At 40.0% G+C, this 22,388-nt stretch overlaps 1 protein-coding gene and 1 long non-coding RNA gene across 3 annotated transcripts; one reads left to right on the forward strand and one right to left on the reverse strand.

The window, feature by feature from the left end:
- Positions 1 to 3,621: 3,621 nt before the first annotated feature.
- LOC143412500 (uncharacterized) lies at positions 3,622 to 7,169 on the forward strand. Its single transcript, XR_013093021.1, has 4 exons — positions 3,622 to 4,085; positions 4,462 to 4,614; positions 4,976 to 5,065; positions 5,642 to 7,169. It is a non-coding gene; the product is annotated as an uncharacterized LOC143412500 (long non-coding RNA).
- Positions 7,170 to 11,649: 4,480 nt separating this feature from the next.
- On the reverse strand, positions 11,650 to 19,806 carry LOC143413956 (uncharacterized). Of its 2 annotated transcripts, XM_076877444.1 has the most exons (6): positions 19,675 to 19,806; positions 18,913 to 19,230; positions 18,470 to 18,727; positions 13,805 to 14,125; positions 13,022 to 13,279; positions 11,650 to 12,444 (listed from the first exon to the last, which is right to left on the reverse strand). In XM_076877444.1, the coding sequence occupies exons 1-6, from the start codon at positions 19,721 to 19,723 to the stop codon at positions 12,263 to 12,265; spliced, it is 1,386 nt and encodes a 461-aa protein (XP_076733559.1). In that variant the 5' UTR covers positions 19,724 to 19,806; the 3' UTR covers positions 11,650 to 12,262. The 2 variants fall into 2 exon arrangements, with proteins under 2 accessions (XP_076733559.1, XP_076733570.1); XM_076877455.1 differs by lacking the exon at positions 18,913 to 19,230.
- Between the last annotated feature and the right edge of the window lie 2,582 nt (positions 19,807 to 22,388).

Below are 22,388 nucleotides of genomic sequence, written 5' to 3' on the forward strand. Positions count from 1 at the left end.
ATATACATGAATGTGAGCTAACGCTGATAGCAGACAATCTGGCAAAGAGTAGTGGTCAACACTGGTCTTAAATACAGCCGTGATAATGAGCTCCAGGTGTGATTCAAGGTAGGAAATGAGGTCAGCTAGAGGTGGAGACACGTAGCTCTATGGAAAAATGCTGCCACTCACCTGGACCATGACAAATAATACTGCTTCAGACTGATTTGGTGACCCCTTACACCTTTCTTAGACTTTATTTTGAATATTATAATAATCTCTTTCAGTGTGTTTTTATTTTATTTATATAGTCCGAAACACAACATATGCCACCACAAAATACCTTAATCACTAAGGCCTCCCAGACATAGACAACCTACAGGTCTCTTTATTAAACAGTATGGACCATAGTGTCTTCAGAGGTGGCAAAAGTACAGTTATTCTTTACTTAAGTAGACGTACTAATACATGCGTTAAAAAAACACTCTGGTTTATGTATTGATTCAACTTCTTTACTCGAGTAAGAATGAAAAAGTACAGGCAGCACAGGCTGTGGAATGTATTCAAAGTGAGAAAGTAAAAAGTGCCTCTTTGAAGGACATCTGTTTTTGTACAAAGATAACTGAACCACATGCTAGAGAAATCTAATGGGCCTATTAAACAAATACAAACATTTTTTGTTTGCCTACACACCTACACAGAAAAATGAATATAGTCATGAGCTCTGTTTTTGCTGCTCTAAGATGTACTGCTCTTTATGGATTTACATTATGCATTACGTTCTTGAAGGTTTTTTTTAGTCACAAGTTTCACTTGGAGCCCCGTCGGGGCGCAATTGTGTGCATCCCTGACCAAATTGCATGAATTACCTACCTTGTTTAAGAATTTGATTGGGCAATTCAACATCATTCACACATTGTCACAGCACAAGCATTTATGAAGACGAACTGGAACTTACTCATTAGCTCTTGACAGGATGGTGACTTCAAGTGCTGCTAATACAAAGTTAAATTCAGTTGTTCAGTTGGTATAAAATGGCTACTGGACCTCTTTAGGTTTCCTTGAAGATGTTTCACCTTTCATCTGAGAAGCTTCTTCAGTTCTAAGAGAAAGTGATGGAAAGTTCCAGATTGGGTAGTACCAGGGGAACAATATGAGAACAGCACCACCAAGGCTTTTGGTGGAGCAATACAGGAAGAGCATATTGGAGAAGGACCAACCCTTAACAGCAATGTTCAGTGGCTAGTGAATCTAAAAACAGATCACAGCAACCACCCTGAACAGGGTCCAGTAATTATCACAGTGGTAGACATCCAAGAAAGGGTCTCCAGTATCAAGAGTTGGACAGCACCAGGCCCCGACATAGTTCACGCCTAGTGGCTGAAGAAGCTAACTGCACTCCATAAGCATCTGGCAGCACAAATGAACTAGCTAGTCGATGGGAGACACTCAGAAAGGCCGGACAGCCCTGATCCTCAAGGACCCCCAGAAGGGACTGGTCCCATCCAACTACCGGCAAAGTTGGATGGGACCAGGCCATTTAAGATGAACAGGCACATGGCAAGAATACCAGAGGCCCAAAACATTAGCTCCTGGTAGACCGAGCAGACAGCCAAGATTGCAAGATTAGGCTAACCAACCTGTGCACTGGATTAATTACAAGAAGGTTTATGACTTCATGCCTCACACCTGGATTTGTCCTGCAGACAGACAAAATGGTGTTGGCTAACCAACCAGAAATAGTGGATGTAGAAACAGAAGAAGACAGCCGTAGTGATAGATGTAGCGATGACAGTAACATCCGAAAGAAGGAGAATGAGAAGTTTGAGAAATACCAAGGGCTTAGAGAGGAGTTTGAGAAGATGTAGGGGGTTAAGGTAACAGTGGTCCCAGTGGTAATCGAAGCACTAAGTGCAGTGACTCCCAAGCTAGGTGAGTGGCTCCAGCAGATCCCAGGAACAATATTCGAGATCGCTGCCCAGAGAGAGAAAAAAAGAAAAAAAAAAGAATACTGCTAGCATAATGGACAGGTTTTTGATGGGGGCTCTCACATAAAAGCAAAGCAGAGGTTGAAGCATCGCAAAATATGCTTCCAAACCAACTTTCTTCCAAGCCAAAGGCTAGAAAATATGATGATGCATATCTTGTATTTGGCTTCACCTGCACAACGACGGTGCCAATGTAGGTATACTGACAGAATTTGTTTTCCCTGCGTCGGGAGCACGCGCTGGGCTGTCCAAATCACGGACCAACAGTATCCCACATTATGGATTTTCAGTTCACAAACACTTCTAATAATAACATTTTGGCAATGTTGTAAAATAAAAGGGGGCCCAGCAAAAAAAAAAAAAGTTACAATGGAACCAGAGAGAAAAAAAGTACACTTTCTCCAGTCTGGAATCATTGTAATCTCATAATGTCAAATAAGGTATATGTTTTTCCGCTCCTATGCTTTTGTATTCCTGCCTCATCAGTACCATGTGGAAGAGTTTTTTCCAAAGCAGGAGAACTGATCTCAAACAAAAGCTTCTGATTTCTTAATAAAAATCTGCCTTTTCCCCTTACACACACAAGTACACAAGCACTCCCACAGTCAAAAGCACTTATAATTCCTAAACCAAACTTCCCCTTTATTTCACATTTTTCTCTTATACTTCCTTGCATAACAATAAAGTATAACGTATTTTTTCTGTTCTAAACATTACATACTGTATTAGTCAATTATATTATTTTTATTATATTGAAATTAATTGGAATATATAGACTTCTCTTTCATTTGGATTAGCACTTTATCATCAGCTGGTTTTGTAAACAGGAAAACAGATGTCAGAATAAATATACCTAGTTCAGTTTCTTGGCACAAGCTTTAGCCACTTTGCCGGCAATACTTCTTTTGTCCTGCAGATGTCGGTATTGAACGATACACTCCACTAGAAGTAATCTACCCATCATTACTCTCCGCCATATGTTAAAATAGCTAAGATAGCTCACTAAATGTAAAGCTATAACAGTTTTTTTTATTACACATTAAAACAACTAAATAAAAAAACTTTAAGTTTAGTTATTTTAATAAGGACTTGGACTTGGGCCCCTGATCGGCACTGGGCAAAGTGGTCTGGTGCGGACCAGGAGAAGGCCCATGGTGGATGTTGGCACAATGTGAATTCTGCCCAGTGCTCTGTCAAAGTGAAGAAATTCAATGAAGTGCGGGTAAACGGCGATAGTAACTATGATTCTCTATAGCCAAATGCTTTGTCATCTAACTAGTGAAGTGCGTTCAATTCCAGAGAGAGTTCAATTCCCACCATCAGGCTGGGGTCTTGTTGTGCTACACTGAAAAAAAGGGACTGGCCATCTCTTGGATTTATGTAAGCATCTTGCATGTATTTAACACAATTGCCTCATGTTTTAAAGATAAATGTAACTATATAGTGTAAAAACTACATGATATGCAGAAAGGGTGTATTAAATTGTTCATATCATGTTCAGGTGAAGTAAATCAATAAGATAGCAATGTTAAATCTCGTGAAACCACGCGTGATTTCATCTCGCGGGCTTTGGATCGTGGTTTAAAAAATGCATCCATCTCAGTCAAGTCAAGCAGCCAACTCTACGTTTTTTGGTATGTCTTGATTTTTTGAATTAATTTTTACCATATTTCAGCCAAATGTAGTTAAACGTCTAAAGTGCCGCCATGTAACATGCTAAAAAAGAGCCGTTAGCTTATTTGCTGTTTTATCTGTTGTCAAAGAATTGGCGCTTTTTCATTTGAATTTGTCTTTGGCACAAGAGCCGTAATATCACATTAAACCTAATTGCGAGGCACTCATAACATAATTTGGTTTTCTGTGTGAATAGATTTGTCAACTGACTCTTCAGTTACATTGTGTATTTACTGCACCGTGGTGTTAGTGAGATTTTGGACATTGAACAGCTTTAGCTAATATCATCAGCGGTATTATGCTAGCTTACATCCGTACCCCTCCTGCCCTCACCTGCTGTCCTTTTGTTTTTGTTTTTGTTTTTGTTGATGCACATTGAGAGACCACATCTATTCTGCATTTCACCAGGAGTCAGCTGATGGATTGTGGGTTCAAGGTGTTATGGTAAGAAAGTATATTCTATTTTCGCTTAAGGTTTCTGTAACTTAATTATAATAGGTTTTTTATAATTATTAGGTGCATGCATACTCAAATAGACCACCCTATTAATACAACTGAGAAATCCAAAATCTGCCATAGGTTTAACTTATACCTGTATGTATTGTCAGAAAGGTGATTACTGGACTCACATTAATGCACACTTGAACTAAAATGAGGTTGTAACTTGTGGGTTCTTGGGTTGCAAATCAGAAATAAACATCTTTGGATTTTTTTAATCCCATAAGATCTGGAAACACAGTTTTTATTCAACAAAACATTACTGATTATTAACCAAGCACAGTGCCTGCTGTTATTTCAAAATAATTTTATGTCATTTCAGATGAAATGCAGCATTCCAGTGCATCCCAACCATGCCTTTACAGTCAAGGTTTCTGACGGAGCTGAGTTTCTCTCTGACAGTCTGCTGAAAGTGTTTGCAAAGTGATCGGGGGAACAGGGCACAAAGCTAAAGGATGTAGCTGCCATAATGACAGTAAGAACTTTAAAATTCTTTAACTACAAAGTGTATATGTATTGCATTAGGTCAGTAAAAGATTTTTATGCTGCATCCATTGAAACAGTCAACTATTACCTGTGAGTACTGATTCCACCGAAAGAATGCCATAATTTTCGTCATGCATTTACTGGCCCACTGAGAAAAATTGATCTTTTTAAAAAAATAAATGTTCTGGAAACTATATATCCATAAAGTTGATGTCAAACAGGAACTTTTGATATTGCTTTGTAGATGCTGGTGTTGCATGTTGACTGGTTTAAGTTTTTGTCTGGGATCATTTTCTTCTGTGCTACTGAAAAGTTCACAAATCTCTGTTTTCTTTGTTATAATACTTTAGGATGACATTAATGCTCGAAGGGAGTCCCTCATCAAAGTGCTCCGCATCTGTGTGAAAGACAATTGCAACATCTTGGTGCAGGAGTTCATGGTGAGTGTTTTATGAGTAGATTGTGGCTTTGCAACATTTAAAAATGCATTTAGTTATCCACTTGATCCTCATTGGACTGGTTAGGACCAGTAGTCCTCTTTAATAATTTGAAGTTCACATGAGGCCTAGTAGTGAACTCGGCCACCAGCCCTTGAGGCCCCACCCCTGTATTAGGGGTCACATCAGTGTGAAAAAACTTTAAATTTGTCATTCTAGTGAACAAAGGAAAATCCCACCAATATTTACATTAGCTTTTGTTTGAAAAAAAAAAAAAAGACCAACAGCTAACCAAATTGTGGGGCTGAAAGTCTAAATTCTAACATCTTCTGAGTGACAAAACCTGGATTTCTGATGGGCCGGTGTCTTTCTAACAAAAACTAATGTAAAATTATGTTTTTCACCCTCTCTTAGAAACTCTGTTAGACCATGAATGGCAGCATGGCAGGCCACTCTTTGGCTATAGCTATTTACTATGTTGCTTGCATTGGTTTAAATTACTCTAACATTAGAACTGGTAGATTCAAAAGAGATGAGTTTAAAAGGGAATCTTAAAAAAAATGTTTTGTGTTTAACCAGGACTTGACTGAGGCCACTGCACAGATTGAGAAAACCACAATGAACATCTGTCTCCAGAGGATGCACCAGGCAATGACTTTTCTGATGTTGGCATCATCATCGAGGGTATAGTAGTTCTTCAAGATCTGGATAACGTGACCTTTGCAGTAGCCATGCTGTTTGGACCTTTTTTATTCCTTCAATATGAGTTACCCATCACAACTCTGCTACACTTTTGAGGTGATTCAAAGGGTGGTAATGGAGTTGGAAGCAACTCAGCTCTCAAGAAAAGTTCACAACTAAGACAAAACTGCTCCTGCAACGAAAGCTCACTGTTATGCATGTGAGGTGACCAGCTCTAGGTGAGAAGACATTTAAATCTCACACTTGTTCTGCTGCATTTTTGAAGCTCAATTCCAGGAACAGATCGCAGGGTTCATTTTTATATACACTGCAACTGCCATGAGGACGAGCCGTTTTTTTGTTGTTGTTGTTGTTTGTTTTTCCTTTTGCTCTGTACAAGTTCTCTGTTTGGCAGCATTTTTAAATTTCTCTTTGTATTTTTTCTTTCTTTTACTAGTGAAGAGATGTAGCATGAACAGTTATGCAGTCTAAATATCCCATATGGGCCGTGTGAAATGGTATTTTCAGTTTCATTCAGTTGAAGTAAGGAACGTTGAATATTTCTAAGTGTGCTGTTTTGAACCAAGATGTCACAGTATGATCAGTGCTGTAATTTTTGACAGTCACTGTATCAATGTTATTTTTGCATCTCTTGAATAAAGGTTTTGACCTGCAAGTGCTAATTTCTTTAGTTATTGGGGTAAAATGGGTAATGTTAATAGGAAGGTGTTTGCCAATTCAGTAACCTAATTTAATGTTAATGGAAACTAACATTACCTCAAATTGTTTAGTTATAATTGTTGTTTAACTGAATCTTGATGTCAGAGGCCTTAAATAGAATGTTTTGATTTGTTCTTTCCCAACATTTTTCAAAAGAAAGAGTCTAATTTCTTTGCTGTGATTGATTCCAGAGAACACGGAAGAACTGACATTATTTAACTGTTGATTTATGTAGATTCAGTAGTGGAGTAATGTCAGTTTAATTCTTTACCTACTGTCAATGCAGTGAAATTAGACATTTTGTTTTGAAAGGTTACTGGTGGATGCCAGCAACCATCTTGGAAGAGGACAATATAATCTGTTATAAGGCCTCCATTTGAAAATTGTGTATTTGATACTAGAATATAATAGCAAAATGTAATTTGAAGATAACATGTAGTATTTAAGTGACCAAGTAGTATTGGGTAAAAGTTATTGAATGGTGTTGGGATAAAGTGAGAAAATTGTGAAGGATTAAAATATTTCAAGAGCTCAAATTACTTCATCAAAACATGTTTAAGTCACATTTTATCAACACAAATTGCACAGGTTTATTGAACATGAATAAATTGTGTTAATTTAACTCAATTGTTTAAGTTGCTGCCAAAGCAAAACATCTGTGTGCAACAAATGTCCACCATTGAATTAAGTAAATCCAACAACATATTTTTTTCAGTGTAGTCTGCATGTTCTCTCAGTGTTTCTCTCCGGGTACTCCAGCTTCTTCCCACAGTCCAATGACATGGAGTTAGTGAGGATAGGTTAATTGGAAACTCCAAATTGCCCATAGGTGAGAATGGTTGTCTGCTGGCGACCTGCCCCTGCACCCTGCCTCTCGCCCTAAGACAGCTGGGATAGGCTAAAAAAGATAAGTGGCAGAGAATGGATTGATGTAGTTTAATAAATTTTTGGCAGTGACAATAAGCATGAAACAGACTGAGTACAAAAATCCTTTACTGTTTAATGCATGATTATTTAGTCAACTAAAATATTTGTTCTCATAAATATTACTGAGGTGTATAACTATGTCTGTAAATCACCTAATGTACACTATAAATGTTAATATGTTATACAAAATTTTTTTGCAGTGTAGAAGTAGAAGTTAAAGCAAAGTATACAATATGAATATTTACTCAATTAAATGCAATCTTTAGTACAATGTAAACTTATTTTATAACATCGTATTTCGATATAGGATTTTCACTTCAGTAAGAGAAGAGTATTTACATCTTTATTTATTTGTCAATACACTGGCAAAAACATATTTAACTCTTCAAAATGCTGAATACATTTTTTCAACAAATTCCCAAATAAAAGGCAGAAAGCACCGGGGTTGTGGGCGGGTGGGTGCATGGGGGCCCGGCCCTGGAGCAGGGTGCCGCCGGTGCATCGAGCCGCCTGGGGGGCTCTTCAACTGGTGGGGGGGATGGTCACATCTTGCAGGAGCTTTCTTCTCTCAGGAACTCTCTGCAGGAGGGGGAGATACAGGAGAGGTGGAGGAAGATCTCAGCCTGGGCGTTTACCGTCTTATGTAGTCTGGAAGATGTGTGGTTGGTGGGGTGGGTGCAGTTTTCTCTGTGGTGGGGTTGGGTGGACTGTCCAGGGCTCTGTGGAGCCGGGGGGTGCTACTGCACTGGGCCCCGGTCTGATGGGCCTGGGCCCCCCTTCCCTGGCGGGTCGCGGAGGGTGGGAGTGCCTACTGGGGTCAGCGGGGGAGCTGGCCCCAGGGAGGGGTTACCTGCCCCTCCCTTCCTTCCCTCCCCATCTCCAGCTGCCTCCCTCTTCCCGCTCCTCCACAACCACCCACACATGCAGGGCCTTGGAGTGGGGGTATGTCACCAGGGTGCAGAGGAGGCTACCCCCCCCCTGTCCCCTTCTGGCTGCCTCTGCCTCAATTTTATCCCACAACTTAGACATTCACATTATTCACACTCTCATTACACATACATATAGGATCTTGGGGGTGGGCACAATCACGGAGTCCAAATCACCATCAGGGTGTATACCTCACCCCTGACGTCGTTGCCCACCTCTCAATTTTAAATACACTTAGTCATTGAGGGTTAGCAGGAGGGACTATGCGCTTACCTGCTGCTCCTTGGCAGGTAGCTCCATGCCCTCCTGGGTTTTAATTGCACCTTAGAACACATATGCATCAACACTACAATGAGCGGGTGGAGGGAGGTTTGGAGTCTTCTCCCACCCCCATTCTCTGCGGCCTGCTGGAGCGGGAGGGCTAGTAGGAGGAGTTGGCCGTTCGACTGCGGTCTGGGGTGTGGGGCCTCCCTGCTGCTGCGGAGTCGGGGTGGTCTCCCTCTCCCCACTGCAGGGAAAAGGGTAACACCACCTGGGTCTGGGTGCAATTCCCCCCTCCAGGGGCAAGGGTACCTAGACCCGGTTTGTAGAGTACGCTTGGGGAGTGTGATTGTGTGTACAGCGTCTCTTTATGTCTGTCTCCACGTTGGTTGAGTGTGGAGTGAGTGCATATGAGAGCATGAGGGTGGGAATGGATGTTTGTGTCTGTGTGTGCCTGTATGTCTGTGTCTATATGTCAGGTTGGGTATCAGACGCCACCTCTCTGGGGACACCTCAGGCCCTCCAAGGTTTGGAGGCCTATCTCCACCCACCACCACTTCCCCTGCCGGTGGCGGACTCCTTCAGGTGTCGGTGTGTTGGTGGTTCTTTGTGTCTGGGGGTGGGCGTCCGGGTACACACCGGCTCACTCCTTGGCGGCCGCTTGTCGGGGCCTGGGGCCTGGGGCTCGCTCGGGCCCCTTTGGAGGTGGGGTGCCCCCGGCCTCTCGGCCTAGGGCTCGGTCACTCAGGCGCAGCTGGGGGCCGGCGGAGCTCACGGGCGCGTCACTGCAACTCCCCCTGACTTCTGCTCCGCGGCTGCTGGGCGAGCCCTCATCTGGGACTCTCCTCAGCTCTTACTGGGACAGTGGCGCGGCTGCCCCTCTGTTGGTCTTCCATGGTCTCTCGTGTTCTGGGGGCCTCTGGATGTCTGGAGTTTTGATCTCCTCCATACCCGCTTCACACCCTGGAGGACGGGGCTGTGGCCCCCCCACACTCCCTAGCAGATCATTACATGGAGAAACCTTTGGAATGCAAGCATGCTGATCCACACAGGTATGCACACATGGGTATTCACAGACGCGGACTAAAGCTTTCTTGGCTGCTGCCTCAAAGCACACTGTGCGCTGTCTATCTTGCGTGCTGCACAATATCGTTTATTACTTAGTAAATACTGATATCTATGACTAGCTAGTTTATTGTGATGGTGCTTTGTTTTCTCTATTATTATGTTGCTCTTTGTTGTTTGCTGTCTCCTCTGTTTGTTTTTGTTTGTTTGTTTGTTTGTTTTTTTTCTCCATACAGGTGACCCAGGAATTTTTTTTTTTTTTTTTTGTCTCTCTTCCCCCCCCTTCTCACCGTCTCTTCTCCCCTTTGGTTTTCTTTCTTTCTCTCCCCCTCTCTCTCTCATTCATTCCCCCTGTCCTATTTATTAAAAAAAAAAAAAAAAAAAAAAAAATGACAAAGGATGAACTGATGCTCTGCCATCACGTAATGTCGCATACTGCTGTTTCTGATGTCATTTAGAAAAAAAAAAAAAAAAAAAAAAAAAAAAAAAAAAGCAAAGCAGAGGTTGAAGCATCGCAAAATATGCTTCCAAACCAACTTTCTTCCAAGCCAAAGGCTAGAAAATATGATGATGCATATCTTGTATTTGGCTTCACCTGCACAACGACGGTGCCAATGTAGGTATACTGACAGAATTTGTTTTCCCTGCGTCGGGAGCACGCGCTGGGCTGTCCAAATCATGGACCAACAGTATCCCACATTATGGATTTTCAGTTCACAAACACTTCTAATAATAACATTTTGGCAATGTTGTAAAATAAAAGGGGGCCCAGCAAAAAAAAAAAAAGTTACAATGGAACCAGAGAGAAAAAAAGTACACTTTCTCCAGTCTGGAATCATTGTAATCTCATAATGTCAAATAAGGTATATGTTTTTCCGCTCCTATGCTTTTGTATTCCTGCCTCATCAGTACCATGTGGAAGAGTTTTTTCCAAAGCAGGAGAACTGATCTCAAACAAAAGCTTCTGATTTCTTAATAAAAATCTGCCTTTTCCCCTTACACACACAAGTACACAAGCACTCCCACAGTCAAAAGCACTTATAATTCCTAAACCAAACTTCCCCTTTATTTCACATTTTTCTCTTATACTTCCTTGCATAACAATAAAGTATAACGTATTTTTTCTGTTCTAAACATTACATACTGTATTAGTCAATTATATTATTTTTATTATATTGAAATTAATTGGAATATATAGACTTCTCTTTCATTTGGATTAGCACTTTATCATCAGCTGGTTTTGTAAACAGGAAAACAGATGTCAGAATAAATATACCTAGTTCAGTTTCTTGGCACAAGCTTTAGCCACTTTGCCGGCAATACTTCTTTTGTCCTGCAGATGTCGGTATTGAACGATACACTCCACTAGAAGTAATCTACCCATCATTACTCTCCGCCATATGTTAAAATAGCTAAGATAGCTCACTAAATGTAAAGCTATAACAGTTTTTTTTATTACACATTAAAACAACTAAATAAAAAAACTTTAAGTTTAGTTATTTTAATAAGGACTTGGACTTGGGCCCCTGATCGGCACCGGGCAAAGTGGTCTGGTGCGGACCAGGAGAAGGCCCATGGTGGATGTTGGCACAATGTGAATTCTGCCCAGTGCTCTGTCAAAGTGAAGAAATTCAATGAAGTGCGGGTAAACGGCGATAGTAACTATGATTCTCTATAGCCAAATGCTTTGTCATCTAACTAGTGAAGTGCGTTCAATTCCAGAGAGAGTTCAATTCCCACCATCAGGCTGGGGTCTTGTTGTGCTAGTCTGCATGTTCTCTCAGTGTTTCTCTCCGGGTACTCCAGCTTCTTCCCACAGTCCAATGACATGGAGTTAGTGAGGATAGGTTAATTGGAAACTCCAAATTGCCCATAGGTGAGAATGGTTGTCTGCTGGCGACCTGCCCCTGCACCCTGCCTCTCGCCCTAAGACAGCTGGGATAGGCTAAAAAAGATAAGTGGCAGAGAATGGATTGATGTAGTTTAATAAATTTTTGGCAGTGACAATAAGCATGAAACAGACTGAGTACAAAAATCCTTTACTGTTTAATGCATGATTATTTAGTCAACTAAAATATTTGTTCTCATAAATATTACTGAGGTGTATAACTATGTCTGTAAATCACCTAATGTACACTATAAATGTTAATATGTTATACAAAATTTTTTTGCAGTGTAGAAGTAGAAGTTAAAGCAAAGTATACAATATGAATATTTACTCAATTAAATGCAATCTTTAGTACAATGTAAACTTATTTTATAACATCGTATTTCGATATAGGATTTTCACTTCAGTAAGAGAAGAGTATTTACATCTTTATTTATTTGTCAATACACTGGCAAAAACATATTTAACTCTTCAAAATGCTGAATACATTTTTTCAACAAATTCCCAACAGGTTTAAGATTCCTGAAATAAAATTTCATATAAACAGCAGTTACAAGTGGGCTGATTCTTTTTGTTTATAGCATTATCTAATTTCAGCTTTACCTAGAAAAAAAAGTGGCAAATGACTATAGACTACTTTTCTTACATATTTTTTTCTATTAGTTTCCACAGAATCCAAATCCAAAAATACTCATCGCTTCACCAGATGAAATTTGCAACTTAGTGTTGGCCTAAGTTGCAGAACTTCTCATTTCGACCATCAAAACAGAGTTTTCTGGGAATTCTGCTTGTAGGGCAGCAGAGGCTTCAGCTTTTTCATTTTTCTTTTTCTTCCAAGTAAAGTAGATGGAAATCCCAATTAGTAAGACAATTACCACAACTGCTCTCAAACCACATATAGGCAAGGAAATATCTGTACAGAGACACAAAAAACACAAGCAAAGTTAAAGATGTGACAGAAGAGTTATCTGTTATATACTGTGGTTCATATCAGGTAAAATCAACGTTTTGCTGACTCCTTATTTACAAAGACTCACCACAGGTAGTGGCATGTATTTGATTTGTAAGATTTTTTATCATTCCAGATGCCCTTCCTAAAACAACCCTAAAGGAGTTTTGTTTCTTCTCAGGAGCCAAAGGTCTTTTGGTCATTAGAAAAATGTGCAAACTATTACACTAATCAGCCACTACCATTGTTCACATTAGTTAAATCCTTTTCTACCACATCAGTTGTGAAAGAGGTATTGTCCTCACCCTGCAAGGTGGGCTGCACAAATTAATGCGATTATATGAGAACGGTGAAACAGATAACATAGGTGTGGCTACTGGGAGGATGAGGGGTTCTGGTGGTTGCCAGTATGTTTTATTATTTGGGATCTTGAAGATTTGCAGACACACAGTCTGTTGTTAGTTTAAGACAGTCTGTTTATGGCTGCAGGTGCAACACAATAAATTACACATAATATAATCATTAAGTTTTTCTCACTCACCACAAGTACATTTGCTTTGTTCTTTGTAGACTTCACTGACATTGTTCCTGACTGAGCAGGTCAGACGTCCTGAGACATGCTGTTTCAGAGTGATGTTGTTACTCTCATTATTTCCAGAAGAGAGCTCAGCATCTGTCAGTGTGCGTCCATCCAGAGTCCAGCTGTACTGAGGACTGTCCCCTCCCTCAGGGGAGCAGGACACCCTCATCTGTCCGAGGAATAGACACTCAGAGACGATCAGGACAGAGGTCACAGGAGCTGAGAGAAACACACAAATATGACTTTTGATACATCAAATGATACACTTTCATGCACTATGCACCTCAGCACTTGATGTCCCTACTGTGTGACTTCACATTGTCTGCCACTTAGTACTGAGTTTCTGTAGTTCCTGAAATCTTCCGCTCTCTTACAGTTGATTATGGAATATGTGGGAGGGAAGAAATATCTCAAAATAACTTGCTGAAAAGGTAGCATCCATGTTACACTAACATACACAACTTCAGTGTAATCTTTAGTACACTTGAGTACACATGTTCGCAAATGTTTGTAGAGGCAGACTGCATGGGTTTCACACATCTGTGGCAATGGAAGTGAAAACATCTGAATTTTAAGATTAAGAGATGTGGCCCAATACGTTAGTGTATGAAGTGCACATCATGTAGATTATATTTATTTCATGCACAAAATATATGTATCTTAAAATATGTGCTCTATATTATAAAGATTACCAAAACAATATTGCATTTACATGAATTAAAGGCTGCATTTCCCAACATTTACCTTGAATGAACAACTGTAAAGTCCTCTCGCCTAATGATCTTCCATCTGAATCAAAGGGTTGAAGGGAGTAATTACCACTGTCATTCCTGCTCAGGTTATTGATCCTAAATTTTCCATTACTGGGAAAAAATAGAGATCTATGTGCTATAGTATTATGAAGAAACCTGTTCTTTATGACATTTAATATTCTTAATGAATTCTTAAACAGTTGGTATCTAGATATTTCTGCAGTGGTGTCAATCAGCTGGATGTCCACAGTTCCTCCCAAAGCTCCATAACACTGAGCTCCATCCTGTCTGCCATCACAGTAAGTTTCCACACCTGCAAAATTTGAAACATTAAAAAGAAAAACATTTGTGATTCATTAGTTTCTAGCAAACAAATCACAATAAAAATTACATTAACATTGTCAGCAATCCAAAATTTACTGATGTGAGGACTTCTACTTGTTAAAAATATTTTTAGTATTACCATGTTTAAACCTAATTATGTTTTGGATAACCCAGTGCTTTGATTGATTGGTATCACATACAGTGGGGCAAAAAAGTATTTAGTCAGCCACCGATTGTGCAAGTTCCCCCACTTAAAATGATGACAGAGGTCAGTAATTTGCACCAGAGGTACACTTCAACTGTGAGAGACAGAATGTGAAAAAAAAATCCATGAATTCACATGGTAGGATTTGTAAAGAATTTATTCGTAAATCAGGGTGGAAAATAAGTATTTGGTCACCTCAAACAAGGAAAATCTCTGGCTCTCACAGACCTGTAACGTCTTCTGTAAGAAGGTTTTCTGTCCCCCACTCGTTACCTGTATGAATGGCACCTGTTTGAACTCATCATCTGTATAAAAGACACCTGTCCACAGCCTCAAACAGTCAGACTCCAAACGCCGCCATGGCCAAGACCAAAGAGCTTTCGAAGGACACCAGGAAAAGTATTGTAGACCTGCACCAGACTGGGAAGAGTGAATCTACAATAGGCAAGCAGCTTGGTGTGAAAAAATCAACTGTGGGAGCAATCATCAGAAAATGGAAGACATACAAGACCACTGATAATCTCCCTCGATCTGGGGCTCCACGCAAGATCTCATCCCGTGGGGTCAAAATGATCATGAGAACGGTGAGCAAAGATCCCAGAACCACACGGGGGGACCTGGTGAATGACCTGCAGAGAGCTGGGACCAAAGTAACAAAGGTCACCATCAGTAACACACTACAACGGCAGGGAATCAAATCCCGCAGTGCCAGATGTGTTCCGCTGCTGAAGCCAGTGCATGTCCAGGCCCGTCTGAAGTTTGCCAGAGAGCACATGGATGATACAGCAGAGGATTGGGAGAATGTCATGTGGTCAGATGAAACCAAAGTAGAACTTTTTGGTATAAACTCAACTCGTCGTGTTTGGAGGAAGAAGAATACTGAGTTGCATCCCAAGAACACCATACCTACTGTGAAGCATGGGGGTGGAAACATCATGCTATGGGGCTGTTTTTCTGCCAAGGGGACAGGACGACTGATCCGTGTTAAGGACAGAATGAATGGGGCCATGTATCGTCAGATTTTGAGCCAAAACCTCCTTCCATCAGTGAGAACTTTGAAGATGAAACGAGGCTGGGTCTTCCAACATGACAATGATCCAAAACACACCGCCCGGGCAACAAAGGAGTGGCTCCGTAAGAAGCATTTGAAAGTCCTGGAGTGGCCTAGCCAGTCTCCAGACCTCAACCCCATAGAAAATCTGTGGCGGGAGTTGAAAGTCCGTGTTGCTCGGCGACAGCCCCAAAACATCACTGCTCTCGAGAAGATCTGCATGGAGGAATGGGCCAAAATACCAGCTACTGTGTGTGCAAACCTGGGGCCCGTTCTTCGTACGTCGCTTACTACATCCAAGATCAAATGACACATCCAAGATCAAATCATCGCGCTAACCGTGAGCTCGCTAATCCGGTTCCCCGAACACACCTGCTGTTGACGATTACTACAGCTGGACGCAGGAATGTGACATCACTGGGTGTCGTAAAAGGGGCTACGCATCGATAGTAGAAACATTGATCGGCAACCCGCTGATTGGTCGGCGAAAATGTCCAAGGGGCGTGCTCGGTATTTTCCGGCAGCAGAGCAAGAACTCTTGATTGAGGGATTTCAGGAGTTTCAGAGTTTAATTAAAACGCAAGAGAACACTGCAAAGGCTGCAAAAGCAAGGAGAGAGGGCTGGCAGAAAGTTGCTGACAAATCAAACTCGTAGGTAATTTAATAATAATAATAATAATAATAATGGATTGGATTTATATAGCGCTTTCCAAGGCACCCAAAGCGCTTTACGATACCACTATTCATTCACTCCCACATTCACACACTGGTGGAGGCAGCTACGGTTGTAGCCAGGCTGCCATATCGCGCCATCGGCCCCTCTGGCCAACACCAGTAGGCGGTAGGGTAGATCTATCATATGACACTATATTGTCCAATATCATATGGCATTATATTATATTATATTATAATATGTTATATTATATCCCCTTTCACATTAGAGCCACAACAGGACCCACAAGAACATGGGAACAAGTAAAAGTGGAATACAGGAGTATTCTACAGAATGGTAATATTTATCTCTTAGATTGCTTTGCGTCTCTTGGCAAGGTAATACTGGCCTGTAATACTCTGTTAGTTTGTTCATAACAGCAACCAAGAAAAGGGCAGAGGAAAAAAAGACAGGTGGTGGTCCTGCACCCCCTCGTCAACAAGTTGGTTAATAAGTAAATAATACCCTCACGGGAATATCGATATCTCTCTATGAGCACACTGTCGCGCTGAGCTAAAGGATCCTGTCTGTCCCGCAATATACGCTGAATTCTGAGGACTCTCCTTATCAATCTTGCACCTTCCGCAATGGGTTGGTCGCGTATACGGACAGGACATGGCTGCGACAGGCTTCCCAAATCCACCTTCGCTTTTATAGCCGTGGTCTCTCATCTTGATTACACGAAGTAATTTACAATTACTACTCTGAAATATGAATTACATCTGTAATAATCACATACATGTAATAGAATGTTAATAGTACATTTCCCTTTTTTAGGAAATGACCTGTATGTATCTGTGTGAAATCAATAAAAGGATCAAGTGCTGCATTATCTTTAGTTACATTGATAATATTTATTTATGGTGAAACAGTGGAAAAATATCGCTGTTGCTTTCGTATAAATGAAGCGGACATACCTGCGTGGCCGCGATCTAATCCTGTTTACATAAAGTAAACCTGCTCCCGAGCAGGTTTACGCTTACGGCTCTGTTGCTATGACAGCAAGTCCCGGATGAGCTTCGGGGAACCGACTGATCCAGGATCACGCGAAATCGTCAACAATCTAATCCGGCTAACCTACTTAGCGAGGTACGAAGAACAGGCCCCTGGTAAAGACCTATAGTAAACGTTTGACCTCTGTTATTGCCAACAAAGGTTATGTTACAAAGTACTGAGTTGTATTTTTGTTATTGACCAAATACTTATTTTCCACCCTGATTTACGAATAAATTCTTTACAAATCCTACCATGTAAATTCATGGATTTGTTTTTTTTCACATTCTGTCTCTCACAGTTGAAGTGTACCTCTGGTGCAAATTACTGACCTCTGTCATCATTTTAGGTGGGGGAACTTGCACAATCGGTGGCTGACTAAATACTTTTTTGCCCCACTGTAAGTTGTAGTAGCACCACTACCGTAAATCTGTCAGCTCTTACTGTTTTACTCAGAGTAGGTAGCAGTTTTGCAAATTGTAGGTAATGGAGGCTGAAGAACAAAATGCTGCATCCATAATTTCAAACACGAATGTGTCCAACATTTATTAATATATTAAGAACTAAGAAACACAGGTAGATACATTTTCCACATTTTAGACGAATGCAAACACTACATTCTTTTCATGAAAAAAAAGAAATGGGTGTTCATCAAACAGAAAAAAGGAAGCTATATTTCAGAAAAAAGAATCCTCAAACAAGCAGGATGGAGATGTTTATTTATGAAGGTAGCATTAAAATTGAAAGAGGAATGCAACCGAAACATTGTTCAGCATATCTGTAGTGACTGCATGACTTAAATAACTTAAGATGTGGATTCATAGTTACAGCCAAGCAAAAAGTTGAGACAGTTTCTTGAAAATTAGGCAGTCCATCAAAGTGAAAAATAAGCTTGATTTCTCTGATAAGGAGGGAAGAATAAAGTCCTCTAAAATGTCAGAACTCACTTAAACACACTGCAACAAGACTGCCAAGGTGCATAGTGATCTAAGATTTTACCACTGTTACTTAAACTGATAAAAAGAAAAAAAAGGAACTGAAGCTCTTCTCAAATTGTCACGTACTGCAATTGAAGCCAATAGATTCTTACATTAATTTATTAAAAGCAATCAAAGTACACATATATTAGCTTTTAAATTCTCTGATGATGATGTCAGATATTTTGTAAGGGTTAAAAAATAGATTCACTTGTTGGTTTAATAAACAAAGTCCTGTTGGTTTCATACTGACACCTGTGTCCTAAAGATTGAGGTGCAGTTGATAAAAATGAAGCCTATGCGTAAAAACAAATACTTCATGAATGAATGTACAGAATGACCGTAATGAACAAAGTCATGATTATTATTTTTAAATCAAAAATGTTCTCACTCACCACAGGTAGATATCCTCTCCTCTTTGTAGACATAACTGACATTGTTCCTGACTGAGCAGGTCAGACGTCCTGAGATGTGCTGTTTCAGAATAATGTTTTTACTCTCATTGTTTCCAGAAAGGAGCTCAGCATCTGTCAGTGTGCGTCCATCCAGAGTCCAGCTGTACTGAGGACTGTCCCCTCCCTCAGAGGAGCAGGATACCCTCATCTCTCCCTGGGACAGACACGCAGAGACCAGCAGGACAGAGGACACAGGAGCTGAGAGAAACACGCACAGATGACTTTGATAATATAATGAGATGCACTTTCATGCACTATGCTTCCTTCTGTGTAACTTTACATGGTCTGTAACTTAATGGCTGATTTTCCATAGTTCCTAAATTCGTCCGCTCTGCAATAATATCACTTTACATCAATTAAAGGCTGCATTTCCCAACATTTACCTTGAATGAACAGCTGTAAAGTCTGCACGCCTGATGATGTTCCATCTGAATCAAAGGTTCGAAGGGTATATATACCACTGTCTGTCCTGCTCAGATTATTGATCCTAAATGTTCCATTACTGGGAAAATAAGCTCTCTCTCCTATGGTATTAGAAATAACCTCATTCTTTCTCACATCTAGTATTTTTATTGAGTTCTTCAACAAGTAGTATCTATATATTTCTGAGGTGCTCCCCATCAGATGAATGTCCACAGTTCCTCCCAAAGCTCTATAACACTGAGCTCCATCCTGTCTGCCATGACAGTAAGTTTCCACACCTGCCAATTTTGAAACATTAAAAAGACAAACATTTGTGATTCGTTAGTTTCTGGCAAATAAATCACAATAAAAATTAAATTATGAGGACTTTTACTATGTTTATACCTAATTGATCCTAACCGATCATCACGATTAACGCGATTAAAATTCTTCTCACACTCATCCTGTCTGGAGCGTAGAAAGAACAGCCTTCGTACAAACTGCTTGAAATACGTTGACAGAGACATTCCAGGGATTTTGAGTCAGTCTGAGCTCCAGGTGAGTTAAATGTTAATCGCGTTAGTCGCGATGATGGCGTTACCGTGCTTAATCAAAGTACACATATTGGAACTTTGTGTAAGTATTTGTCCTGCTTTAACATCCCTGAGTATGATGTCAGATATTTTGTACAGGTTAAAAAAAATATTAAGCGATAAGTGCCACATTTAAGAAGAACAGCTCACCATGAGACAGTCCCAGAAGAATCACCATCAATCCCAGCACAGCTTTCATGTCTCCTCACTGTTCAGTGTGTGTTGACACAGAGTATGTTAAAAAATGACATGCAAATATGTCCAGCAGTTAACAGTCAGAAATGGGTCCTGCTACTGATCTGTCTGTTTTAAAAAGCTCATCACATTAAAAAAGGAAGCAAAACCAACATACTTAAAGAACCAATAGAAAGACTGTTCTTGCTCTGTGTGTGAATATGTGAAAAAGGAAGTGCAACTAGCATTTTCATTACTTAGCAGAATTTATTTTTTATTGTTATTATTACTCACACTGTCAATTGACTATTTTTACATCTGTAACAAACTAACACTATCCTGCCCATCACTCAGATCTACCTCAATTTCATGTATTTTAATGCAATTCAACAGCAGCCCCATTTATATTTCATCTTAAGTAATTTTGGTTCTGATCCAAAGTATATGATGTGCACATCTATGAAGAAAAAAGAAACACTTTCAAGCAACTTAAAGAAGTCCAGACGCTTTTCTTTGCAAGCTCCTTTGACTAAAAGACAGGAAGTGATTAGAACAGAGCTAAAGAGAGAGAAAAGAGAGAAGTTGTTTTTCAGTTTAGAGCAGTGATGTGCGGATCGATGCTGAAATATCAATTCCTCCGATACCAATCATTTATGTTCTAGAATTGATTCTCACATTAAAATATCGATATTTTAGTAATTTAGGTGAAATTTGTAGTTTATCATTAACAGGAACACAGTGGAAAGAAACTATAACATTCGGATTGTCTACATTCAAAGGAACTACTTCCTCTTCCGCCTTTCATAGTCATGTGCGAAATACGGCTGTATAAATATTTCGCAGCCCCTTGGCATGCACACTCACAACAATGGCTGACCGTAATTGTGCAGAGGTATTTTGCCTCCACAAACAGCTGAGACGTGGTTTGCGATACATGTGGCAAAAAAGTGAGGTGTTGTGGCCATACTTGCCAACATTGTGACCTCAGAATTAGGGAGAAATTCAAAAGGGCTGTTGGGGGGGGGGGGTAGAAATACATTTTATAGTGTTTATTTATCGGATAAAATACGCTAAATGTCACCGTTATTATTGGCTGGCCCGGAAACAGCGGGGGTGTCCAAATTCAGAGGACCCGGCCTTCGCGGTCTAAAGAAAGCCGGGTAGTACGTCATGAGCTCCCTCGGTGGAGTGAAACTCTGCCGTCTGCTCCTTGCTATCTAAAATATAACTGGGCGCTGACTTAAACTCTCGACTTTGTTCTTTGTTCATTTGTCTCTTTTAATTCTATTTTGTTGTACTTTTTCAACATGTTCAAAATAAAGATTCAATCAATCAATCAATCAATCGACCGTCTCACACTTTGTTTAATTAGTTTTCTGTTTGATGTTTATTCAGCTGTGTGAAAACCCTGGAGGAACCCTCCCGAGGGATTAATAAAGTTAAATTTGATCTAATCTAATAACTTTAATCTCAGCCAAACCGATTTACTCACGAACAAATAAAACACTGAAAAAGCCAAACAATAACATTTAACATTAAGTTATCAAAGTGACTTATATATCATGTTTAACCCGAGTAGTGAAAGACCGCTGGGGTTTGAAAACGATGTGTCGGTTGGCTCAGATATTTGAAGTTTACACAGCTACATTCTCACCTGAAAATATGTTAAAAGTTTTTTTGCGACCCAGAAAGAAAAATAAGAGTAATATTAAAACTAAGTAGCTGCCGCCATTGTTGGAAACTGGAATTGGCTGCTCCTCTCTAAAACAGCAATAAGGATCATTATTAGGCCATATGTAAATAACAAAATAACTTTATAACTTAAAGCAAAATTGGGAAATGTAAAGTCTGAAACAAGTCTTTATATTAAGGGCCATCAGTCAAACAATACTGTTTGGTCTGGGTCTAAACAGAGCGCGTTGTGTGTGACGTCTTCTGCGGGCTGCTTTGAGGGTTCACACTAGAGCGCGTTTGCTGTCACATTCTATTTGTAGTGTGAACAAGCAGACAAAAAAAATCGAATTTGGTCAAAAAAAAGGAATTGAGCATTAAGACCTGCAGTGTGAACGTAGCCTAAGTCTCAACATACAAACCACAAGTGTGCATGCCACTATAGGGATGCACCGATACCACTTTTTTGGAAACGAGTACGAGTACTTGCATTTCAGTACTCACCGATACCGAGTACTTAATAAAAACATGATTTAAATTTACAGGTAACAGCTTTAGTCCTATAATTTAACAAAAAAAAAAACAAAAAAAAAAAACAAGGGACTGGTTTGGAATTAAGAACATTTATTTAAAATGAAAAGCATGTTGTATGCAACATATTACAGAATAAATAATTATGAAAAAAAAATTTAAACAGTGACAGTGCAACTCAAGTATTTTTTTCAGTTTATTGTAAACTCTGCCGCTTTGGACAACACAAGGGGTATTAATAAACATCTTTGTCATTTAGTGCACAATATTTGAATAAACTAACAACATCGACCGACATAAAACTGTGGCAGTCAGTGCAATTGAAGTAGGTATTAACATCAAGTCTAAGATGACTCACTTAATGGAGAGAAAAAGTGAGTGGCAGGGGTTTTTTTTAAGAAAAGTAGCTTTTCTGCATTATTAGCAGTCAGACTGTTTCTGTTTTCATCTATAATGTGTGACACTGAGCTAAAAAGCCTTTCACTTTC

Source organism: Maylandia zebra, linkage group LG2 (genome assembly GCF_041146795.1).
Source record: "Maylandia zebra isolate NMK-2024a linkage group LG2, Mzebra_GT3a, whole genome shotgun sequence".
Classification (NCBI taxonomy): Eukaryota; Metazoa; Chordata; class Actinopteri; order Cichliformes; family Cichlidae; genus Maylandia; species Maylandia zebra.